This window comes from Oncorhynchus keta, chromosome 16 (assembly GCF_023373465.1).
Source record: "Oncorhynchus keta strain PuntledgeMale-10-30-2019 chromosome 16, Oket_V2, whole genome shotgun sequence".
NCBI classification, from domain to species: Eukaryota; Metazoa; Chordata; class Actinopteri; order Salmoniformes; family Salmonidae; genus Oncorhynchus; species Oncorhynchus keta.
The window spans coordinates 7,748,403-7,768,066 of NC_068436.1; the positions used below are offsets into that span (position 1 = coordinate 7,748,403).

General features: G+C 43.6%; 1 protein-coding gene across 1 annotated transcript; it reads right to left on the minus strand.

The window, feature by feature from the left end:
* Positions 1-1,396: 1,396 nt before the first annotated feature.
* si:dkey-28b4.8 (sarcoplasmic/endoplasmic reticulum calcium ATPase 2) lies at positions 1,397-19,052 on the minus strand. The gene is made up of 23 exons (XM_052464603.1): positions 18,658-19,052; positions 17,758-17,877; positions 17,396-17,413; positions 17,234-17,316; positions 16,873-16,977; positions 16,628-16,766; positions 13,676-13,842; positions 12,575-12,730; positions 12,130-12,271; positions 11,523-11,689; positions 11,281-11,369; positions 10,394-10,496; positions 9,845-9,976; positions 9,591-9,716; positions 9,199-9,420; positions 8,864-8,975; positions 8,152-8,393; positions 7,681-7,901; positions 7,059-7,261; positions 6,735-6,820; positions 6,509-6,642; positions 5,950-6,067; positions 1,397-2,680 (listed from the first exon to the last, which is right to left on the minus strand). Exons 2-23 carry the CDS (start codon positions 17,873-17,875, stop codon positions 2,372-2,374), a joined length of 3,192 nt encoding a protein of 1,063 aa, XP_052320563.1. The 5' UTR covers positions 17,876-17,877; positions 18,658-19,052; the 3' UTR covers positions 1,397-2,371.
* Between the last annotated feature and the right edge of the window lie 612 nt (positions 19,053-19,664).

Below are 19,664 nucleotides of genomic sequence, written 5' to 3' on the forward strand. Positions count from 1 at the left end.
TGAGGTAAGCTGACATCAGGTGCATGCAGGGGAGGGAGGTCCAGGACCGAGTTTTGGAAACCCTGGCCTACATGGTGAGGGGCCATATTGAGACACACCATGGCTTTACAATGTGGAGAATACCCTAACCAGAGCAATGTAATTAAATACATGGCTCTGATCCCATCTGTCAAATTAGAAACCACAGAAACATATTTAAATTAACAATTTTATTGTTGTTTTCATCCCATAGAGCATTTCCCATAAATGAAATAGCAGTAGTGTGACAGACGGAAAATGGTACGATTTACAATAAACTAAATACATTCCCACCTTAATTTAGCCTCAAAAATATATATTTTTTGTTGTTCAAATAACTCCACTGAATGTTCATTTCTTTGAAGTCATTCAATTTTGTCAAATTAATTTTGCTTACTGGTTTCAGATGAAGACAGAGAGCACTCTGTGTCAGAGCGCCAGTAAAGAAACAGAGAGATGGAAAGAAAAGACCTCTCAGCATCTCTTCCTCATCCCTCTCTTTTGTAAAGCCACCCTGTCAGACTCTTCTCTTCTCCTCCCTAATCCCCCCTTTTCCACTCCCCTAACATCTATTAATGATTGTAATGACTCCCAACCTTCCCCCCCACCCTTTACTAGATTCAGAAAATAAAATAACACCCTCTAATTCTTTACAGGCACAGTAGGGGCACTACAAACACCACAAGGACAATTAAATCAGAATTACCATAATAGTTCTATCAATCATAAAAATAACAAAAAACAATGTTGCATGTGTGTGGGGGTTTAGAAAGTTAGCAAATCTGATCTGTTGTAAATAAAAGACAAATAATTAGTGTTCCCAACCCTAACAAACCCACTACTACAGGGGAAGTGGTATTGGTGTCCACATGAGCAGACTACACAACTTTGTACCTTTAGTTCATGGTGTGATGTCACAGTGGCTGTTAGACTATCAAAACAAACTGCCAACTAGTAGAACGGTAGAGTAGCCTAGCTAAAATATGATGCAATTCCTCAGCCTGACAACAATGAGTCATCACGATTACACAGAGAGAGACAAGTCTACTGCTTCTAGGCCTACGTGAGGATTGTGACATCGTAACTTTAAGGATGCAAGTCCAAGCTGAAATCATGTGTAGGACATCAGAATGAATCTGGTCACGCAAAAAGATGACAAGCCTGCACCTAACCTGGACAGTTTTAGTTTAGATCAACAGTCAGCGTGTTGGAGGAGGATGAGTTTGAGCAAGGCACAGCGCATAATCGCTAATCTTGATCACATAATGAGTAGTTATTTAGAAAGCCAGGTGATTTGGAGATCAGTGATTCTGAACAGTCCAATTGCAATGCACCAGTAGTCAATCTCAAACATGCATGATGACAAGGAGACAAAGGGTATGATGTCATAAAGAGTAGCCAACCTTTATCAGAACCATACATGGAGACAACATCCAACAGAAAGAAAAAGACAATTCAGTGTCGTGATGTATTAATAAATATGAATAACGCAGTGAAAACAAACATAAAATCTTTAACTTATTTTTCAAAATTCAGCTCTGCCAGCGCATAATCCTAAGAAATACACATTAAAGAAGTCTTCTGCAGTACTCTTCCCTAGACAGTTTGATGACATCTAAATTAAATCAAATATTAATTGATTGATTTCTGAAGATGGCTGGAGTGTCAGTGTGGCCAGTCTGACTGATGCTAGAAGATTCTTTATCTCTGCCTTTCTCTCTCTTCATCCAGTCATCCCTCCATTCCCTAGACTGGACTGAAGAAGCTTCTTTCTCCCTCACTTTCCCACCTGTCACCTTACAGGTAGAGAAATTGGAATGAAATGTATAAAGTACTCTGTTATAAATCATCTATAGACAGTACTTTCCCTTTCAAGATAAAAAAAAAAAAATCATTCTGAGCAGCCAGAAAGCTTGTTTGAATCAACTACAAAGTTGCGTTTCTTTCTGGTTTGTCTCATATTGTAAAAAATTGTGTTGTCAAGGGGCTATGTGAACCTAAACGTGCATTCTTTCTGCACAAGAGGAGTGGTACTTTCAAGACTTATTCAGGTAACTTGCTAAACCAGGCTTGATTGAATAGGACCTTGAGTTTTAGAAAATCCCTCACTTACGGTCAGGGCCCATGTTCAAAAAGTCAAGAGTGCTGAGCTAGGATGTATCAGTGCTCTCCTCTTCACTATCCCCCTCTTTCTCTCACAGTCTCAGATTGTTCACCTTTCATCCCTCCATCCCTGGCTTTATCCCACAAAAAAATAAAAATAATAATAATTATCTTCACCTCCATTTCTCCTCTATTTATGTTATAGTTCCTTCACTTTCATTCATAACCCAACCCCCACCCACCCTTCCCTTCACTCATAGAACATGTTAGTAATATCAGAGTCCAGGCTGTAGATCCAGACCAATAGGGGGAACGACATTAAAACGAATGACCAGGACACGCCCTTGAACACCCTGCTCACAGCGGCAGTCATGCCCCCTGACCCTTGACCCCTCCGCCGGCGCTCCCGCTCCTCCTCCTGGCGCTCCACGTCGGTACCCGGCTCGATCCAGTTCCGGGCCAGGAACTTGAGGGCCTCGTCCATGAAGATGACTGGAAGCGACATCTTGAGGACCACAACCCACTGTGGCCACGACAGGGGGCGGATCTGGAACACCACCTGAATGGGAGAGAGTAGAGGGGGGTTAGGCAATGAGATAGAGAGCACAATATAATGTAACACACGCAGTGGTAATGTTTTAGATTTTGTCTAGTCTTAGTCATTTTGCCTAAAATATCAGTCTTGGTCCCATTTTTTTTACATTTGAATAATGATTTAGTTTGTCAAAATAATGAAAACAATTTGTCAACTAAATGCCCTTTCATTTTAGTCACATCACATGTGTATCGCCTCATTAACCTATAGTCAGGCGCAAAAATCTGATATCAACTTGAGGAGACAATTACATTAAATTTTCCCAAGAGCAATTCCGGAGGGAGCCACCAAAAGTAGTGCTGTAACACATAGCCTACGTTGTAATATGTTAAATGTATATTGAAGAACCATAATCACTACTACCGGATAATTGATAGGTACAGAAGTTAACTGAAGGGTTGTCCCAACTTGTAGCTCAGTTGGTAGAGCATGGCGCTTGTAAGGCCAGGGTAGTGGGTTCGATTCCCGGGACCACCCATACGTAGAATGTATGCACACATGACTGTAAGTCGCTTTGGATAAAAGCGTCTGCTAAATGGCATATATTATTATTATTTAAAATGTTTAAAATCATTAAATACTAATAATAGTTATAGCAGTGTTCCTTATCAGTCCAGTGTGTACCTGGTTAAATAAAGATTAAATAAAATAAAATAACGTTCCCTGGCGACAATTTAGTTTTTGCAACGAGACCATTAAATATATTTTAGACAATGGTAGAAGAGGGTGTAGTTCTGTTCAGTTTATTGCTAACCTTATCACATGGACTATGAAGCACTACAGCTGCATGCTGATCTTGGAATAAATTGACGATAGCAAAGATTCCATCTTTGACGACGCCACATAAATGGAATAGGTACTAGCTAGCTTGATAGTCAATGTTTGCATTAGTTTGCACGCTAGCTCTGCAAATTCCACTGTGTGTGAACCCTGCCAACATTAAAAATAAAAATAAACATTGATATGGCGCGATTGACTGGATTAACCTCACGTCAGTTACGTGCATTGAGTGCCTTTCAGACAGTAGATACGAACCCTCTATTACCTTGACAGCTAAAAACCTTGCAGTGGATCAAACCATTGTGAGGCAAAGGGCGGGGGTCGCAATCTTTTGAAACTTAAAAACGCGCTATTAAGTGTCTAATCAGCACAAGTGCTTTCATTGCGTATTATTAATATGATTGAAATTACACAGTTATGTTTACAGTGATATATTGGGGGGGACAAATAATATTTTTCCCAGGATGGGGGGGGTTCGTCTCCCCCCGACCTCCCTGGGATTTCCGCCTATGCCTATAGTAAACATACATGACTTACTTCCATGTGCACAAACATACATAGCCTTGTCCTACCAACATATTCTTCTGCATGAGATCCTATTATTCCAAAAATCAAAAATACAAACAAAAATACAAATAGTTTCCCAAGTCCCTTGTGCTCGTGTCCGATTCACGAGTCTCTATGGCTGAAGGCAGAGTCCGCTACATCTGACTGGGTAGCACGTAGTGAGTTGGATGTGACGGAAAATAGTCAACTAGTTTTAGAACGGCCCGCGATATGCTTTATGAATGTAAAACGCGGCCTGCCTATGCATGACGGAAAGAAAAATATATATTATGGGTCATGTCTTTTGAACGGTACCCTAAGGGATAGAAAATCAAGCCATTCTCTGTGGAAAAGAGGGAGGCGTGGCTACATTGGTTGCAGAACCTGTATATGAAATTCAGTGGGAAAAGTGGGAGGATTCGAGCGAGACTACAAACAAAATTATACTTTTCTAATAACCTACTCAAGGGAGAGAAAAACATAGCTAGGCTGTTGTTTTACTATTAAAGTCAATGCTGTTATTGTTTTTAATTTCATAAAATGAGCTTGTATTTCTTAACCAGGCAAAGGGTAACTAACTAGAAGGTTAGCTACGAGGAAGCAAGAGTCGTCAGCGCGATGTGTATAATCGGCGGGGGAGCAGAGCCCGTCTGCCCACACTCATCGCTTGCTGCCCCGCAGCTCACCAGTTGATATAGGCAGTGTGGGGCATCCTTCCCACTACCGAACAGAACTCCGCTGTGCATCTGTGCTAGAGGTCGACCGATTAAATCACTAGTTAACTACACATGGTTGATGATATTACTAGATATTATCTAGCGTGTCCTGCGTTGCATATAATCGGACTGAGCATACAAGTATCTAACTGAGCGGTGGTAGGCAGAAGCAGGCGAGTAAACATTCATTCAAACAGCACGTTCATGCGTTTTGCCAGCAGCTCTTCGTTGTGTCAAGCATTGCGCTGTTTATGACTTCAAGCCTATCAACTCCCGAGATGAGGCTGGTGTAACCGAAGTGAAACGACTAGCTAGTTAGCGCGCGCTAATAGCGTATCAAACGTCACTCGCTCTAAACCTTCTAGTAGTTGTTCCCCTTGCTCTGCATGGGTAACGCTGCTTCGATGGTGGCTGTTGTCGTTGTGTTGCTGGTTCGAGCCCAGGGAGGGGCGAGGAGAGGGACGGAAGCTATACTGTTACACTGGCAATACTAAAGTGCCTATAAGAACATCTAATAGTCAAAGGTTAATGAAATACAAATGGTATAGAGGGAAATAGTCCTATAATAAATACAACCTAAAACTTCTTACCTGGGAATATTGACAAACTCATGTTAAAAGGAACCACCAGCTTTCATATGTTCTGAGCAAGGAACTGAAACGTCAGTTCTTACATAACACATATTGCACTTTTACGTTCTTCTCCAACACTTTGTTTTTGCATTATTTAAACCAAACATGTTTCATTATTTACTTGAGGCTAAATTGATTATATTAAGTTAAAATAAGTGTTCATTCAGTATTGTTGTAATTGTCATTATTACAAATCCTTTTATTTAAATTTTTTTTTTTTTAATAAAAATCGGCCGATTAATCGGTATAGGCTTTTTGGTCCTCCAATGATCAGTATCGGCGTTGAAAAATCATAATCGGTCGACCTCTAATATGTGCTGCTAATATTGATTGTGCACATCAATGAAAAGCTCTCAATCTCTCCCAAAATTAGTGGTCAGATTTTAGTCACTGCGATAGTTTCTCTCGCCTTAGTCAACTGAAATGAAAAATAATTTAGTTAATTTATTTAGGCATAGTCTCGTCAATTGCCACTGAAAAATAGGTGTTTGACTAATATTTTATTATTGTTGACAAAATGATGCCAGATGCCCTCACACACACACACACACATACTTACAGGCAGTGGGTCAACGTAGAGGATGAGGAAGTGGAGCGCCATGGAGAGACAGATAGCTCCCACCAGCCAGGGGTTGGACCAAGGAGGCATCTTCAGCAGGGACTGGTTTTCTGACAGACTGAGGACACACACAGCGGAGCTCAGAAATGGACCAGAACAAGCTCAAAAGATGACAATAAAAATTGATACTAAACGCAAACAGAACTCTGGAATAAGAATACAAAGTCAGTAAAATATCCATACTTCTATTAAATCATCTCTAATGTAAATCTGTACTCTACTGAATAATCATGCATATCATGATCATAAAGAAAGTGTTTAATTTGACTTATAAACCTCCATGTCTGATGATTGAAAAGAGCAACAGGTGGGCAACACATGCCATAGAACTGAACAAAATGTACAGTCGATATTCATATGTAGAATGTACTGTGACTAACAAATAGAAACGTTTCGTACAAGAACTAAACCCGTTCTGTGACGAGTCATAGATAGTGATCTCTATGACTGACGCCAAGTACCGCACGGGATTATGGGAGTTGTAGTTCTAGTAGCGTACCTGTTGAGGGCGTTGCACATCTCTATGGTAACAAGCACAGACAGGGCCATGGTCATGGGGTAGGGCGACTCGAACACCGAGCACTGAACCCCCGCAAACTCCCCGTGGCCTTCACCGCACTGGAGATAGTGAGACTGAGAGGAGAGAGAAAGAGCGAGATGGGGAGGGAGTGAGAGGTTAGACACGGTAAAGTAAGAGAAGTGAGAGAAGAGGGATGTGTTCTTACCAGTTGGTAGAAGGAGAGTTTGGGTCCATCGTGTGCTGCCATGAACCACCAGGCTGCCGCTCCTACTGTAGCTGCTCCGACGTAGCCTGAGAGAAAGGTCAAAGGTTAGATGTGTATATTCTCGAATCCCAGCTGATATTGTGATGTAAATCAATCGTCCAAAGGTTATTTGTATAATGCTTTTTACAAATACATTGGTCACAAAGTGCTTATGAGGCTACATCTGCAAAGTATACAATTTCAAAATACAATAACCCTGTCTGCTCATAATCTATAACCTCACCATGTGGTATCTGCCACAGATATAGAAACAGATATACTTACATCCGACGATGAGGTATCTGCAGAAGAGCCATCTGGAGATGAGAGGCTCCTTGGGGGAGCGTGGGGGGCGGGACATGATGTCCAGGTCGGGAGGGTTGAATCCCAGAGCGGTGGCCGGGAAGCCGTCTGTCACCAGGTTGACCCACAGCAACTGGACCGGGATCAGGGCCTCGGGCATGCCCAGAGCAGCCGTCATGAAAATACTGGAAGGGAGAAAAGGAGGGGGAGAGGGGTTGGGATGGTGAGAGAGAGGGAGGTATACAACATAATAATTCAGAAATCCTCTCTCACTGTCCCAGACTACTATTATCCCTCAAATTAATCCCTTCAGCCATCTATTTTTTAAATTGTCCTTCTCTATTTTCACCTGACCTAAAGCATACTCCTCTCCTAAATGTGCACCTCCGTTCTGTTATCCTTCCCCTTTATTTAAAACAGTAATCCACCACGCTCTCTTCCTCCCTCGTTTCCATCCTCTAACCCATCCCTCCAGTACCACTCCATCCCCCTCTCCTCACCCTCCCTCCCCCTCTCCTGAGAAGCATCCTTTAAACTGTTTCATTTAGTTATAGATTGCTCTCCCCTTCCTCTCTTCCAATCCCTCTCGTCCCCCTATCCTCACCAGACAACCTCTCCTATGTTGGAAGAGATGAGGTATCGTATGAACTGCTTCATGTTGTTGTAGATGGCTCTGCCCTCTTCTACAGCCGCTACGATGGTAGAGAAGTTATCATCAGCTAAGATCATCTCTGAGGCGGACTTGGCAACAGCCGTGCCTGAACCCATGGCGATCCCGATCTCTGCCTTCTTCAGGGCTGGCGCATCATTCACTCCATCACCAGTCTGGGGGAGAGAGGGATGAAGGGATGGGAGCGAGCAAGAACACGCAGTGAGTCAAAACAGGGAAGAAACGCATGAAAGGCCCCACACAATGCAAACATGCCTTCTCAATGCAGAGGAAGAATGTTACCGATGACAACAGGTCCGTCACTCAATTGAACAGTACTTTTTTATTTTTTAAGTGTAAGAGTAGAGCTCTAGACAAGAACACTGCTGCCAACAGAGAGAGATACACACACTCACACCACCTCACCATGGCTGTGATGTCATCGAGGCTCTGTAGGTACTCCACGATGCGGCTCTTGTGTGTGGGTTCCACACGGGCGAAGCAGCGTCCGGTACGACAGGCCTGTCTCTGGAGGTGGGGGGGCAGCTCGTCAAACTCCCTCCCCGTCAGGCCCCCTGAGAACGGGTTGTCCCTGCCCGCCTCCTCCTCCTCCTCCGTGATGATGCCCACGCGACGACAGATGGACATGGCCGTGCCCTTGTTGTCACCTGGGGGGGGGGGGTGTGAGGTAAGAGGTGAGATGGAGAGATGACACCCAGCAGGCAAAACGGTTTGAAATCGCATTATTAGGGCCGGGATCGTGATAATTGTTAGTATCTTGGCAAGTAAACAAAACACTAAGTGGATTTAACTTTGAGGAAAAAAGCTCTAATGTCACATTTATTTAAATTTTCCAAGCTAAAGCACACAATATTTGAAATACAGCAGCTTTTTAAAGGACAAAAGAGTTGTCTGCATCGTGTTTTCATTTTTGCCATTGAAAAAAAAAATGCAATACTGATATCGTCCCAACCTTTCACATTATAATATCATTTTAAGGTAGATGAGTGTGAGGCTAGAAATTCTGTTCAGTTGACTTTATTGAATCCCCTTGGATAATGCATCTTGGGTCTGCCCATCCAACGAGCATGTATCACAACACAACAAACAGAGGGAGTGAGGGCAAGGCGTGTCTTACCTGTGATCATGATGACGCGGATGCCAGCCTGCCGACACATACGGACCGCACCAAGCACTTCCTTCCTGGGGGGGTCCAGCATCCCCACGCAGCCCACGAAGGTCAGGTCCGACTGAGGGGGGATTGTTGTTTATTTAACACTAATCAAATAAAACTATATTTGAAGTGCCTTTACAAACCGCAACACTTTACAGTCAAAAAGTTATAAAATAAGAGATGAATTTGGCAACCAAAAAGCAAATGCAAGAGATTAATAAAAGTGCATAATTACACAAAGGATACATAAAATGAGTTAAAAATCCTAAAAATATATATATATTTAAAATCACACACACCTCGTAATCAGCGAAAGTGGCCGAGTTCTCCAGGTTGAGAGAGCGTATCTCGGGAGGCGAGTCCCGGGTCGCCATGGCGAGGCATCGGAGGGTGTCCCGCCCCGTGGCCCACTCCCTGACGGTCCCCTGGAGCTGCTCCCGCCCCGCCGGCGTCATGGGCACCCGCGCGCCCCCGTTCACCCGAATCCAACGGCAGCGCTCCAGCACGCTCTCCGGAGCTCCCTGGGAGAGAGACGACAAGACATACAAAGTGAGGAGATGGTGGACAGAGAGTAAGAGAAAGAACTCAGCAGAAAGAAGCACGTAAGGAATAGAAACGACAAGAAAGAGCAGAGAGAGAAAGGTGGGGGGGGTAGAGAAGTGGATAAGTAGGAGTGAGACACACAGCTGACCTTGACAAACATCTTGGCCCCGGAGGCAGAGCGGCTGAGTTTGTTGGGAGAACAGAACACTGACATGGACTTCCTGTCACGGGAGAACTCCAACGTCAACTCCTTCCTCATCAACTGTTTAATCACCTGATGGAGAGAAGGATAGAGGGAGAGAGAGGAGATGTATCATTCAATCACTCTGCCAGGAAGTAAATTAGGTCAGCACGTCTCAATGGTACACACACAGATTCTTTTTATATTACAGACACACACACCGAGCAGCAGGCAGTAGCTCTCTCGACGGCGGACAGTCCTCCGAGGTCTGTGTCGAACACGTTCATCTTCTCCACCAGACAGCACAGGGCCGTCTCCGTGGCCTCGCCTACCTTCTCATACACACCCTTAGACTGGGACACACACCCCCACAGGTTAAGGGTCAACAACAATGACATTATTTGAATGTATTATTTCAAACAGATGCTACTGGACTGGAACAAAAGTAGCTCTCCAGGACCAGAATTAAGAAGTGTCTGTCCATGGAGTTGTGTTGTGCAGTGATTATGGTTGGGGCAGCAGGTAGCCTAGTGGTTAGAGCGTTGTGCCAGTAACCAAAAGGTTGCTGGATCGAATCCCCGAGCTGACAAGTTAAAAATCTGTCACTGTTCCCCGGTAGACCATCATTGTAAATAAGAATTTGTTCTTAACTGACTTGCCTAGTTAAATAAAAGGTTACAATTAAGTGTGTTATCGTGTGCAGTGGCTACAGTAAGAGCCATTTCAATTGGTGTGTTATGGTGTACAAAGTAGACTGGAGCTGTTCTCACCTCGTTGTAGTCCAGAGAGGAGTCGTTACACAGAGCACAGATAGAGGCCATCTCCACCAGGCCCTCATACTGACTACACTTCACCACCGTCTCATCCTTATACCTGTTGGAGAGAGAGAAGGACAAGGGAAATAAACAGAGGGGGAAAATTAGGGAAAAGACAGAAGGGTGGATATGGAAAATGATAGGGTAAGAGAGAAAGGGAAATAAGGGAGAACGAGACCAGAGAAAGAAAGTAGCGGAGGAAGGGAACCAAATATTTTAACTAATAACATTTCTCAGCATCTTAAAGGTCCAGTGCAGTCAGAAACGTGATTTGTCTGTGTTATTTATATATATAGATATATATATATATATATATATATACACACTGAGGTAGGAATAAAAACAAACTGAATTTATGAAAGATTATCATGTCCGTTTGACAAGACTGCCTGAAATTTCTGCCTGTTTTGGTGGGATGGAGTTTTGGCCTGCCTGGTGACGTCACCAGGCGATAAAATTAGTTAATACACCAATAAGAAAGAGTTCCAAACCCCTCTGCCAATAACATCTCGTTTTCATTTTCCTCTCTCCACTCAGACAGTCACAGCAAAATTGGGGATGAGTGATTCATCATGACATCTAGTGCTTTCAAGACAACTGGGAACTGCCCAAATCACGATGTCCCTGATCTTCAGGTCAGAATGTTGGAGCTCTAGAAAAATGCCAGAGTTTGACATGTAATTTCATTTCGGGTGACCATTCAAAGCTATTTTTCCCAGTTGGAGCTTGTTTTGTTCCTGAGTTCCCAGTTGTCTTGAACAGACTGAAGTCAGATATTTCCAAGTTACTGATGATTTAACGTGGCAATCAACAGTTAAGGGTTAAAGGTTAAAGGCACTCACACTTCCCCTTCCGGGGCGTAAGTAGATCCGGTCACCGAAAACTCACTCAGGGCGCATCGCTCCCCTGACACACTGTCCACAACAAATATCTACACACACACACAGGGTTAGAAAATACACTCAATGTCACAAACAGTAAGGTTAGGTCAGCATCAGGCTGAGTGTCAATCAACATGCCAAACCATTCCACTTTCAGGTCAGCTCCTATCTCAATTTTTCCTCTCCGTCCTTCTCTCTCTCACCCGGTGGACAGACATCTGGTTGGTGGTGAGGGTGCCAGTCTTATCGGAGCAGATGACGGAGGTGCAGCCCAAGGTCTCCACAGAAGGCAGACTGCGGACGATGGCGTTCTTCCGGGCCATGCGTCTGGTCCCCAGAGCTAGGCAGGTGGTGATCACAGCGGGTAGGCCTGCAGGGGGGGACCAAGATTGAATAGGGTGAAGGAACGTTTAAATATATGGTTCCATCATGGTTCTTCCGAGTCATGTAACAAAAGTACACTGGCTGATCAATCTACTGTGTTTATCAAGTTACAGAGCTTTGTTTTATTTTTATTTAACTAGGCAAGTCAGTTAAGAACAAATTCTTATTTACAATGACGGCCTACCGGGGAACAGTGGGTTAACTGCCTTGTTCAGGGGCAGAACAGCAGATTTTAAATTGTCAGCTCAGGGATTTCATCCAGCAACCTTTCGGTTACTGGCCCAACTCTTAACCACTAGGCTACCTGCCACCCCAAAAGAGAACTCATTTTGTTTTCATATGGAATTTAGATTGCTCAAAATAGAATGGAATCATGCTCTACTTTGTGTGTTACAGACAGACACAGTGGTTGGTCCCACCACATACCCTCAGGGATGGCAGCTACAGCCAGTGCCACAGCGATCTTGAAGTAGTAGACAGCCCCTCTGAGCCAGCTGCCACCGTGGACCGGGTCATTGAAATGGCCTACGTTGATACCCCACACTGCCACGCAGATCACTGTGATCACCTAGAGGGAGAGAGGGAGCCTGTCATCACAACACTGCCACACAGATCACTGTGATCACCTAGAGGGAGAGAGGGAGCCTGTTATCACAACACTGCCACACAGATCACTGTGATCACCTAGAGGGAGAGAGGGAGCCTGTCATCACAACACTGCCACACAGATCACTGTGATCACCTAGAGGGAGAGAGGGAGCCTGTTATCACAACACTGCAACTCACAATACAGCTGACAGATGAAATAAAAAGAATGAGGGAAAGAAAGAGCAAGAGACAAGAAAAGGCAAAATAAGGAAAGTCCTTGTACCTTGGACAGCTGTTCCCCAAACTGGTCCAGTTTCTGCTGCAGCGGTGTTCTCTCTGGGTCTGTAGCAGCCATCTCATCACGAATCTTCCCGATCTCAGTCTGCACCCCAGTAGCTACCACCACACCTATAGCCCTGCCTGCCGCAATGTTGGTGCCCTAGAAGAACAATGATACAAAGCCCCGTGTTGGTACTCTCTACAACATGAGTTTGATCTGTAAAGCAGCATACATTGGCATTGTGCTACAAGCTCTTTTCCCGATCAAAGACATGGCAATTGTAACGGCGTTCTTCGTTTGTCGAAAGTGAGTCGGACCGAAATGCAGCGTGGTGGTTACTCATGACTTTAATGAAAAAAGCGATACATGAAATAACTATACAAATACAAAAACAACAAACGGAACGTGAAACCTATTACAGCCCATCTGGTGAAACTACACAGAGACAGGAACAATCACCCACGAAATACAAAGTGAAACCCAGGCTACCTAAATACGGTTCCCCATCAGAGACAACAAGAATCACCTGACTCTGATTGAGAATCGCCTCAGGCAGCCAACCTATGCTACACCCCTACTCAGCCGCAATCCCAATACCTACAAAAAACCCAATACGAAACACAACATTAAACCCATGTCACACCCTGGCCTGACCAAATATATAACGAAAACACAAAACACTATGACCAGGGCGTGACAGCAATAACACCGAAAAATGATTCAGGGGAAATAATGTATGTATGTATGTATGTATTACATACAGGGAATAGGGTGCTGTTAGCTCGTTTACCTGACTCTTTAGAACTGTTAAGTAGATATCACACAGTATATTATGTGTATCCTGTGCAAACAATGCGAGTGATGTTTTATTCAACAAACGGTTGAGTCACACCTTCGACACTCACATCAAAGCATCACAGTGCGCACACACACACACACACGGTCGTGTGTTCTGGATCCTCTCTCACACCATGTCTCCCATTAGATCAATAAACCACACACACACACTCAAACAAACAAACGTGCTGGTCTATTTCTAATCAGATAATGACCCCCTAAAATACACCCACCCTCCTCCACCACCACCACCACACACACACTTACAGAAAACAGCATGTTTTTCTTGTCCTGGTTGACGGCTCGCGGGTCAGGCACTGGGTCTGTGTGTTTGATCACGGACACCGACTCCCCAGTCAGGATAGACTGGTCCACTCGCAGCGTGGTGGAGCGGATGGAGGTCAGCCGGATGTCTGCCGGAACTTTATCACCCACTGGGGGAAAACGGGGCGGAGGTGATGGAGACGGTTTTTCAAGTCAAGTTCAAGTCTTACATAGCTGAGGATAAACACAACATGGCCAGAAGTATGTGGACACCTCTTCAAATTAGTGGATTCGGACAGTTACACCCATTGCTGACAGGTGTATAAAATCTAGCACACTGCCATGCAATCTCTATGGAATGACCCGTACTGAAGTGCTGAGTGACCTTTAAAGTGGTAGTCATAGGATGCCACCTTTCCATCAAATCAGTTTGTCAAATTTCTGCTCTGCTAGAGCTGCCCCGGGCCACTGTAAGTGCTGTTATTGTGAAGTGGAAACGTCTATGAGCAAAAACAGCCCAGCCGCGAAGTGGTAGGCCACACAAACTCACAGAATGGAGCCGTGCGTGAGGCGTCACTACAGCCCCGGGTCGGACCCCAGGCTGTGTCACAGCTGGCCGTGATCAGGAGAGCCATGAGGCGGAGCACAATTGGCCGGGCATCATCCGGGTTAGGGGAGGTTTTGGTGCGACACATTGGTGCAGCTGGTTTCCAGGTTAAACGAGCAGTGTGTCAAAAAGCAGTGCGGCTTGGCTGGTTCTTGACCTTCGCCTCTCCTGAGTCCGTAGGAGAGTTGCAGCTATGGGACTAGATTAACTACCAATAGGATATCACAAAATTACGGAGAAAAAGGGGTAAAAGTTCACAAAAATTATAAAAAGAAAAACAACTCGGGTGGAGGCGGTTATAGCAGCAAAAGGGGGGGGGACCAACTCCATATCAATGCAAATTTTGGAATGAGATGTTCGCCGAGCATGTGTACACATACTTTTGGTCATGTCTTGTATTTGTTGTTGAAAAATAAATATGGGTTTTAATAAAAATGCAACGAAAAACAAGCAAACTTATTAGAACGATTCACTGTCCTGTTCATATGGTAATAACGTCTGTGGCGCGCATGCAATGCAACTTCTGGAAAAGTGTGAATGCAATCTGTAAGATGGTTCCACTATGTATATTAAACATATGGACATTCTCCCTTTATATGGGACCGTTGTCCAGCTACTGTATTCAGACATAGCCTACTTTTAAAATAAGTTGTTTCGCTTTTTTAGAATTACTCAGTCTCTTTTTAGGCCTTATCAATAATGAATCTTGCTTATTGACATTTAGCATGTCCAAGCTCAGCCATAATGCAACTTACAGTAGGCCTAACCCCTATTTCAGTGTGAATTCTATGTATATATGTTTTCACATTGAAGACATGCAATTACTTTGAACAATGTGGACTGCAAACAGGTTCAAGTTAACATACTGTATTTAGCAAAGATGGGACAAGTCTACATTTTGTTATTTTGTTTCTGTAAGCTGTTTAACAAACTATAAATGGACTAACATTGGAATAGGAGTTGATTTCAAGGCAATACATAAGACCGTACATATTTAGCCATGGAGCACGTTCTGATTGGCCAGTGAGGGGCCAAGCCTCGACACACCCAAAATGTATTTATTCATCAAAGCCCAGCCCTTTCGCGTCCATGCCAGCACAACTATGGTTGTGAAAATAGATATTTTTTTCTGACACTGCTAGCACTTAGATTGACCATTGTGTTAAGTTTGTTCAAATACAGCCCATAATACCTTAGAACCGCAAAACTAAATCCCATAGACTATCATCAGATTTCCTCGTAAAAAAAAAAAAGATTTAATCAACCAAATTCATTGGTAAACATTTCAAAACCTGCAAGGTCATTGGCTCAAAGGGATAGACAGGCAGTGATGTGATGATTGATGAGAAAAAAATAAAAAAGTTACAATGTTTAACAATCCTCCATGGATGAATCCCAAACAGCACGCACTATAAAATGGAATAGGGTGCCATTTGGGACACATCCCCAGTGTAAACTGTGATTGGTGTCACAAAGTTCCCATGCTCTTTAAGCCAAACATCGCCACAGTGAATCTCTCCGAGTCACACACACACAAATAAAAAAAAACACACTCAACCCCCATTTCCTCTGTTACTTCTTTGAAGCTCTAAGAATAGAAACGGATCGCCTTGAGGATTCGACAATTGGAGCGGTCTTAACCCTTCGAGCTGTGTTGTCGTTAAGTCACACAGAAATTTGAAACTGACCCGCAAACTGCCTTTTCAGTCAGCGATGTGTAAATAGTTTCGAGAAAATATTTGACCCCATCTGGCGACATTCCCAGAGCTTAGCAAGATGCAGTGATATTGGGTATTGTAGGCCTCTTCGAATATCACATCAACTGGGGGCAACTTGATTAAAACTTAATTTCCCATAAAACCTTTCTTTGATTTCCATGATGCTACGAGGGGGGGGGGGGAACCCATACAGATTAAAATATTTCCAAGGCTAACTAAACATCTTATTTTTGGAAGTTTAAACAACTAACTCAGTCAATAATAGAACACTTTGTGTGTGGGATTTGCTAAATGGGATTTGTAGTTTGTTTCCCCCTACATGCCTGCCACCTCCACTGCGTCTCCACTCCCCAGGTATGTATAGAACACAAGGGACCTTTGAGGAGTTACAGAATTTGTAGTTTTTTCCCCTACCTGTTATAGTACCTCAATAACATGTGTGTTTTTTGAGAGTTGCTGTTCTTCTTTCCATTATTGGAGGACTTCTAATATGAAGAACACTTGGGCAACACTAGAGGATGGTGAGATGTTTTTGCCTACCTGCTACAGTACCTCAACAATGTTACCAGTCATAGTGTAGAACACTGTTGTCCCTCGATGGACTCTGGGATTTGTAGTTGTTCTGCCTACCTGCCACCTCCACTATGTCCCCAGGTACGAGGTCCTTAGCCCGGACCCTCTGGACACTCTTCCTGTCCTGTCGGTACACCTTCCCCATCTCAGGCTCATACTCCTTCAGCGCCTCTATTGCATTCTCAGCATTACGCTCCTGGAAACACACGTGAATGAACACACATCGTCGCACACATTAATACATTTGTTTATACATGAACACACACACTAATGCAACATGTCAAAACACTGTGTGACTTTACCTGCCACACCCCAACAATAGCGTTGGCGATGAGGATGAGGAGGATGACGAAGGGTTCCACAAAGGCTGTGATGGTCCCCTCCCCTTCCTCGAACCAGGCAAGAGTCTGTCAGAAAAGAGAGACAGGTTAAAGAAGAACTTGTTTTCAAGAGCCAAGAGAGTATGTGACAGGGATGGTAATATTGTGAGGATATAAAGAGTGGATAGGAATGCTCAGAGCAAAATATAGAAATAGCTATAAACATATGTCTGAATGTCATTGGGTAGGCTGAGACTTAGCCATTTATTGTAAAGTTACAGTATTTACAATAGTGTTTGTTTAGGTTGTCTTTCTGTGTGTGTTAGTGTGTGTGTGTCCTTACGAAGGAGATGCAGGCAGCCAGCAGAAGAATCCGAACCAAGAGATCCTCAAACTGTTCCAGGATCAGTTCCCATAGCGACTTCCCTGGAAACATATGGAAAGAATGTAAATGCAGGGGAGAGAGAAAAAGAGAGCGAACTGGGCGAGATAATGAACATCTTACCTTCTTCTGCCGGTAACTCTGCATCATGGAGTTCAGAAATTGAGAGAAAGAGAGAGAGTTATTAACATGGTAATAACATTGCTATTATCAGTCACTGTGAATCATCACATTACTAAACATAGGCCTAACTTCGGTGTCATTACTTCATAGTAATCATTGAAACAATTGAATACTTGTTGAATACATTTTTTTATTTAAGGGTGAAATAGGGGTCAAGGGTTAGGTTTGCATCCAAAATGGCACCTATTCCCTACATAGTTAGGGTTAGGGTTTTTGACCAGAGTCCTATAGGCCCTGGTCAAAAGAAGTGCACTGCATAGGCAACAGTGTCATTTAGGTCACGCACTAGGACTGTGACATACCGTTTGGGCCCCATCTCTCCTTGCTTTTCCTCAGCTGTTCGCAGCTCAGGCCTGTCGACTCATTCACACAGAAATACCCCAACACCTCCTCGACTGTCTTAGTATGGGCATTGTCCATCCCTGAAAGACAGCGGGATGGTGAAAGGGAGGGGCAGGAAGATGGAGGGGGATGATATTGGGGGAAAAAGAGAGAAAGTGAAGGGGGACAAACATCAGTAGGCTTACATAACATTGAAACTTAACTAGTGAAAATAAAATGAACAAAAACTAATATTGTACTCTCCATTCTATTCATACTCTCACTGCAGTGAATGAAACATTCCCACAATATGGGCACAAACTTGATTCTGTAAATACGATAATGTTGAGTCGGAGACCGAAATAACGCCTGGGGACGTTACAAAAGGAGCCTAGAGAATCAGGTGAGCAATTGCACCTGTTGCATGTAAATTACCTTGATTTACACCACCTGTTCGCTAGGGGATTCAACAAGACATGATGCAATAAACTTAGCAACCCCATAATATACTATAAACATGGAATCCTCCGTTAAATGCATTTAGCACAATGTATCGATGGTTCGAATAAGACACAATGTCAGAATCTCAGAATGTTCTTGAAATAATCATATTCGCAGCATCCAACGCAGGTCTCAACTACTCACATTATTTTACAAATAAAATAAAAGCAAAGTTTGTTGATATACAAAGATAAAGTCTTGTTGACGAGCTTTTAAATATATGCATTGAAGGTAAATGTTCCCTTCTAGGCCGATCCGCTGCGACGCCTTCAATACGCTAACATTTGCTAACTAGCTAAATGGCATTCTCAGAAACGGTAACTAGCTAATAATCTTGTTTGTACAGGACGTTTGCGCTATAATAATGAAGGGAGGCTTACCAGTACAATAAATATCCCGGTATTCCGTTGACTAACAACTAATTCAGAAACGTTAAGTAAATTACACAATATCAACACGAATAGGATTAGAAAACTACAAAAAGAAAACGTTAATTCCAACGACGATTTGAGAAATCGATCTATATTAACTGCTCCGCTATTTCTCTCCCACTGGATCACTAGCTAGCTAACGTTACGTCCTGAAAAATTATAAGGAAGGCATTGTCATAGAATAAGTCATGTTTCTTCAAGTACCACTAAGGCTTGTTGGAGGCGTATTCCTCTACTTTTATATTTGATTACAGCACCGATGTCGTGCGCTTTAATCCACCCGCTATGTCTTAGCTATCTAAATAGCCGTCGCTTTATTTAATGCAAGGCCACAGAACTATACAGTAGTGCTTCAGTCGCAGAAATCGTAGGAGCAGAAGTTAGGCCAATTAGAGACCTGGAATTTAGACTGAAATGGCTGTACAGCGAATCAGATTGCAACAACTTCTATAAACCCGCCTACCGGTGATTTGCTGCAGGAGGGCGGAACCCCAACCTTGCCCTTGGCTCAGCGCTTGACCAATGAACGTGCTGTGCGACAGTCGTTTTTCAGATGATTGACTTTTTTACAACTCAATGGGTTCGGCAGGACACTCGATTCTCGTTGCCCCCTGACCAATAGTAATGTCCGTCAAGCAAAACAGGCGGGACGTGTATTTAAAGGTAAAGCGGATAGCTTCCTTACCCCCAACGCCCATCTGTCACCAGAATACGTCTAACCGCTAATAAGTGACGTGAAATATCGGACTCTTACTAGAATTCCGACCTGAAGATGGCTGACATGATTTGAGTTCCCAGTTGTTTTGAACGGGGCATGTCTGGTCGCATATGTGCTTAAGGTACATATGTGGTCAGACATTATGTTCCCCAGCACCCCACATCCACCCTCCCTCTTTCTTTCTTTCTCTCACACACACACACACACACACATATCTGCTCTGTTAGACGTCACGCTA

What these genes read in the sequence shown, in the direction of transcription:
- si:dkey-28b4.8 (XM_052464603.1), bottom strand. Translation starts at nt 17,875, where the DNA reads ATGGACAATGCCCATACTAAGACAGTCGAGGAGGTGTTGGGGTATTTC. An exon ending in GGGCCAAGATGTTTGTCAAG is followed by an intron (nt 9,421 to 9,590) that starts GTCAGCTGTGTG and finishes TCTCTCTCCCAG; the next exon opens with GGAGCTCCGGAGAGCGTGCT. An exon ending in AACTCTCCTTCTACCAACTG is followed by an intron (nt 6,643 to 6,734) that starts GTAAGAACACAT and finishes CTCTCCTCTCAG; the next exon opens with TCTCACTATCTCCAGTGCGG.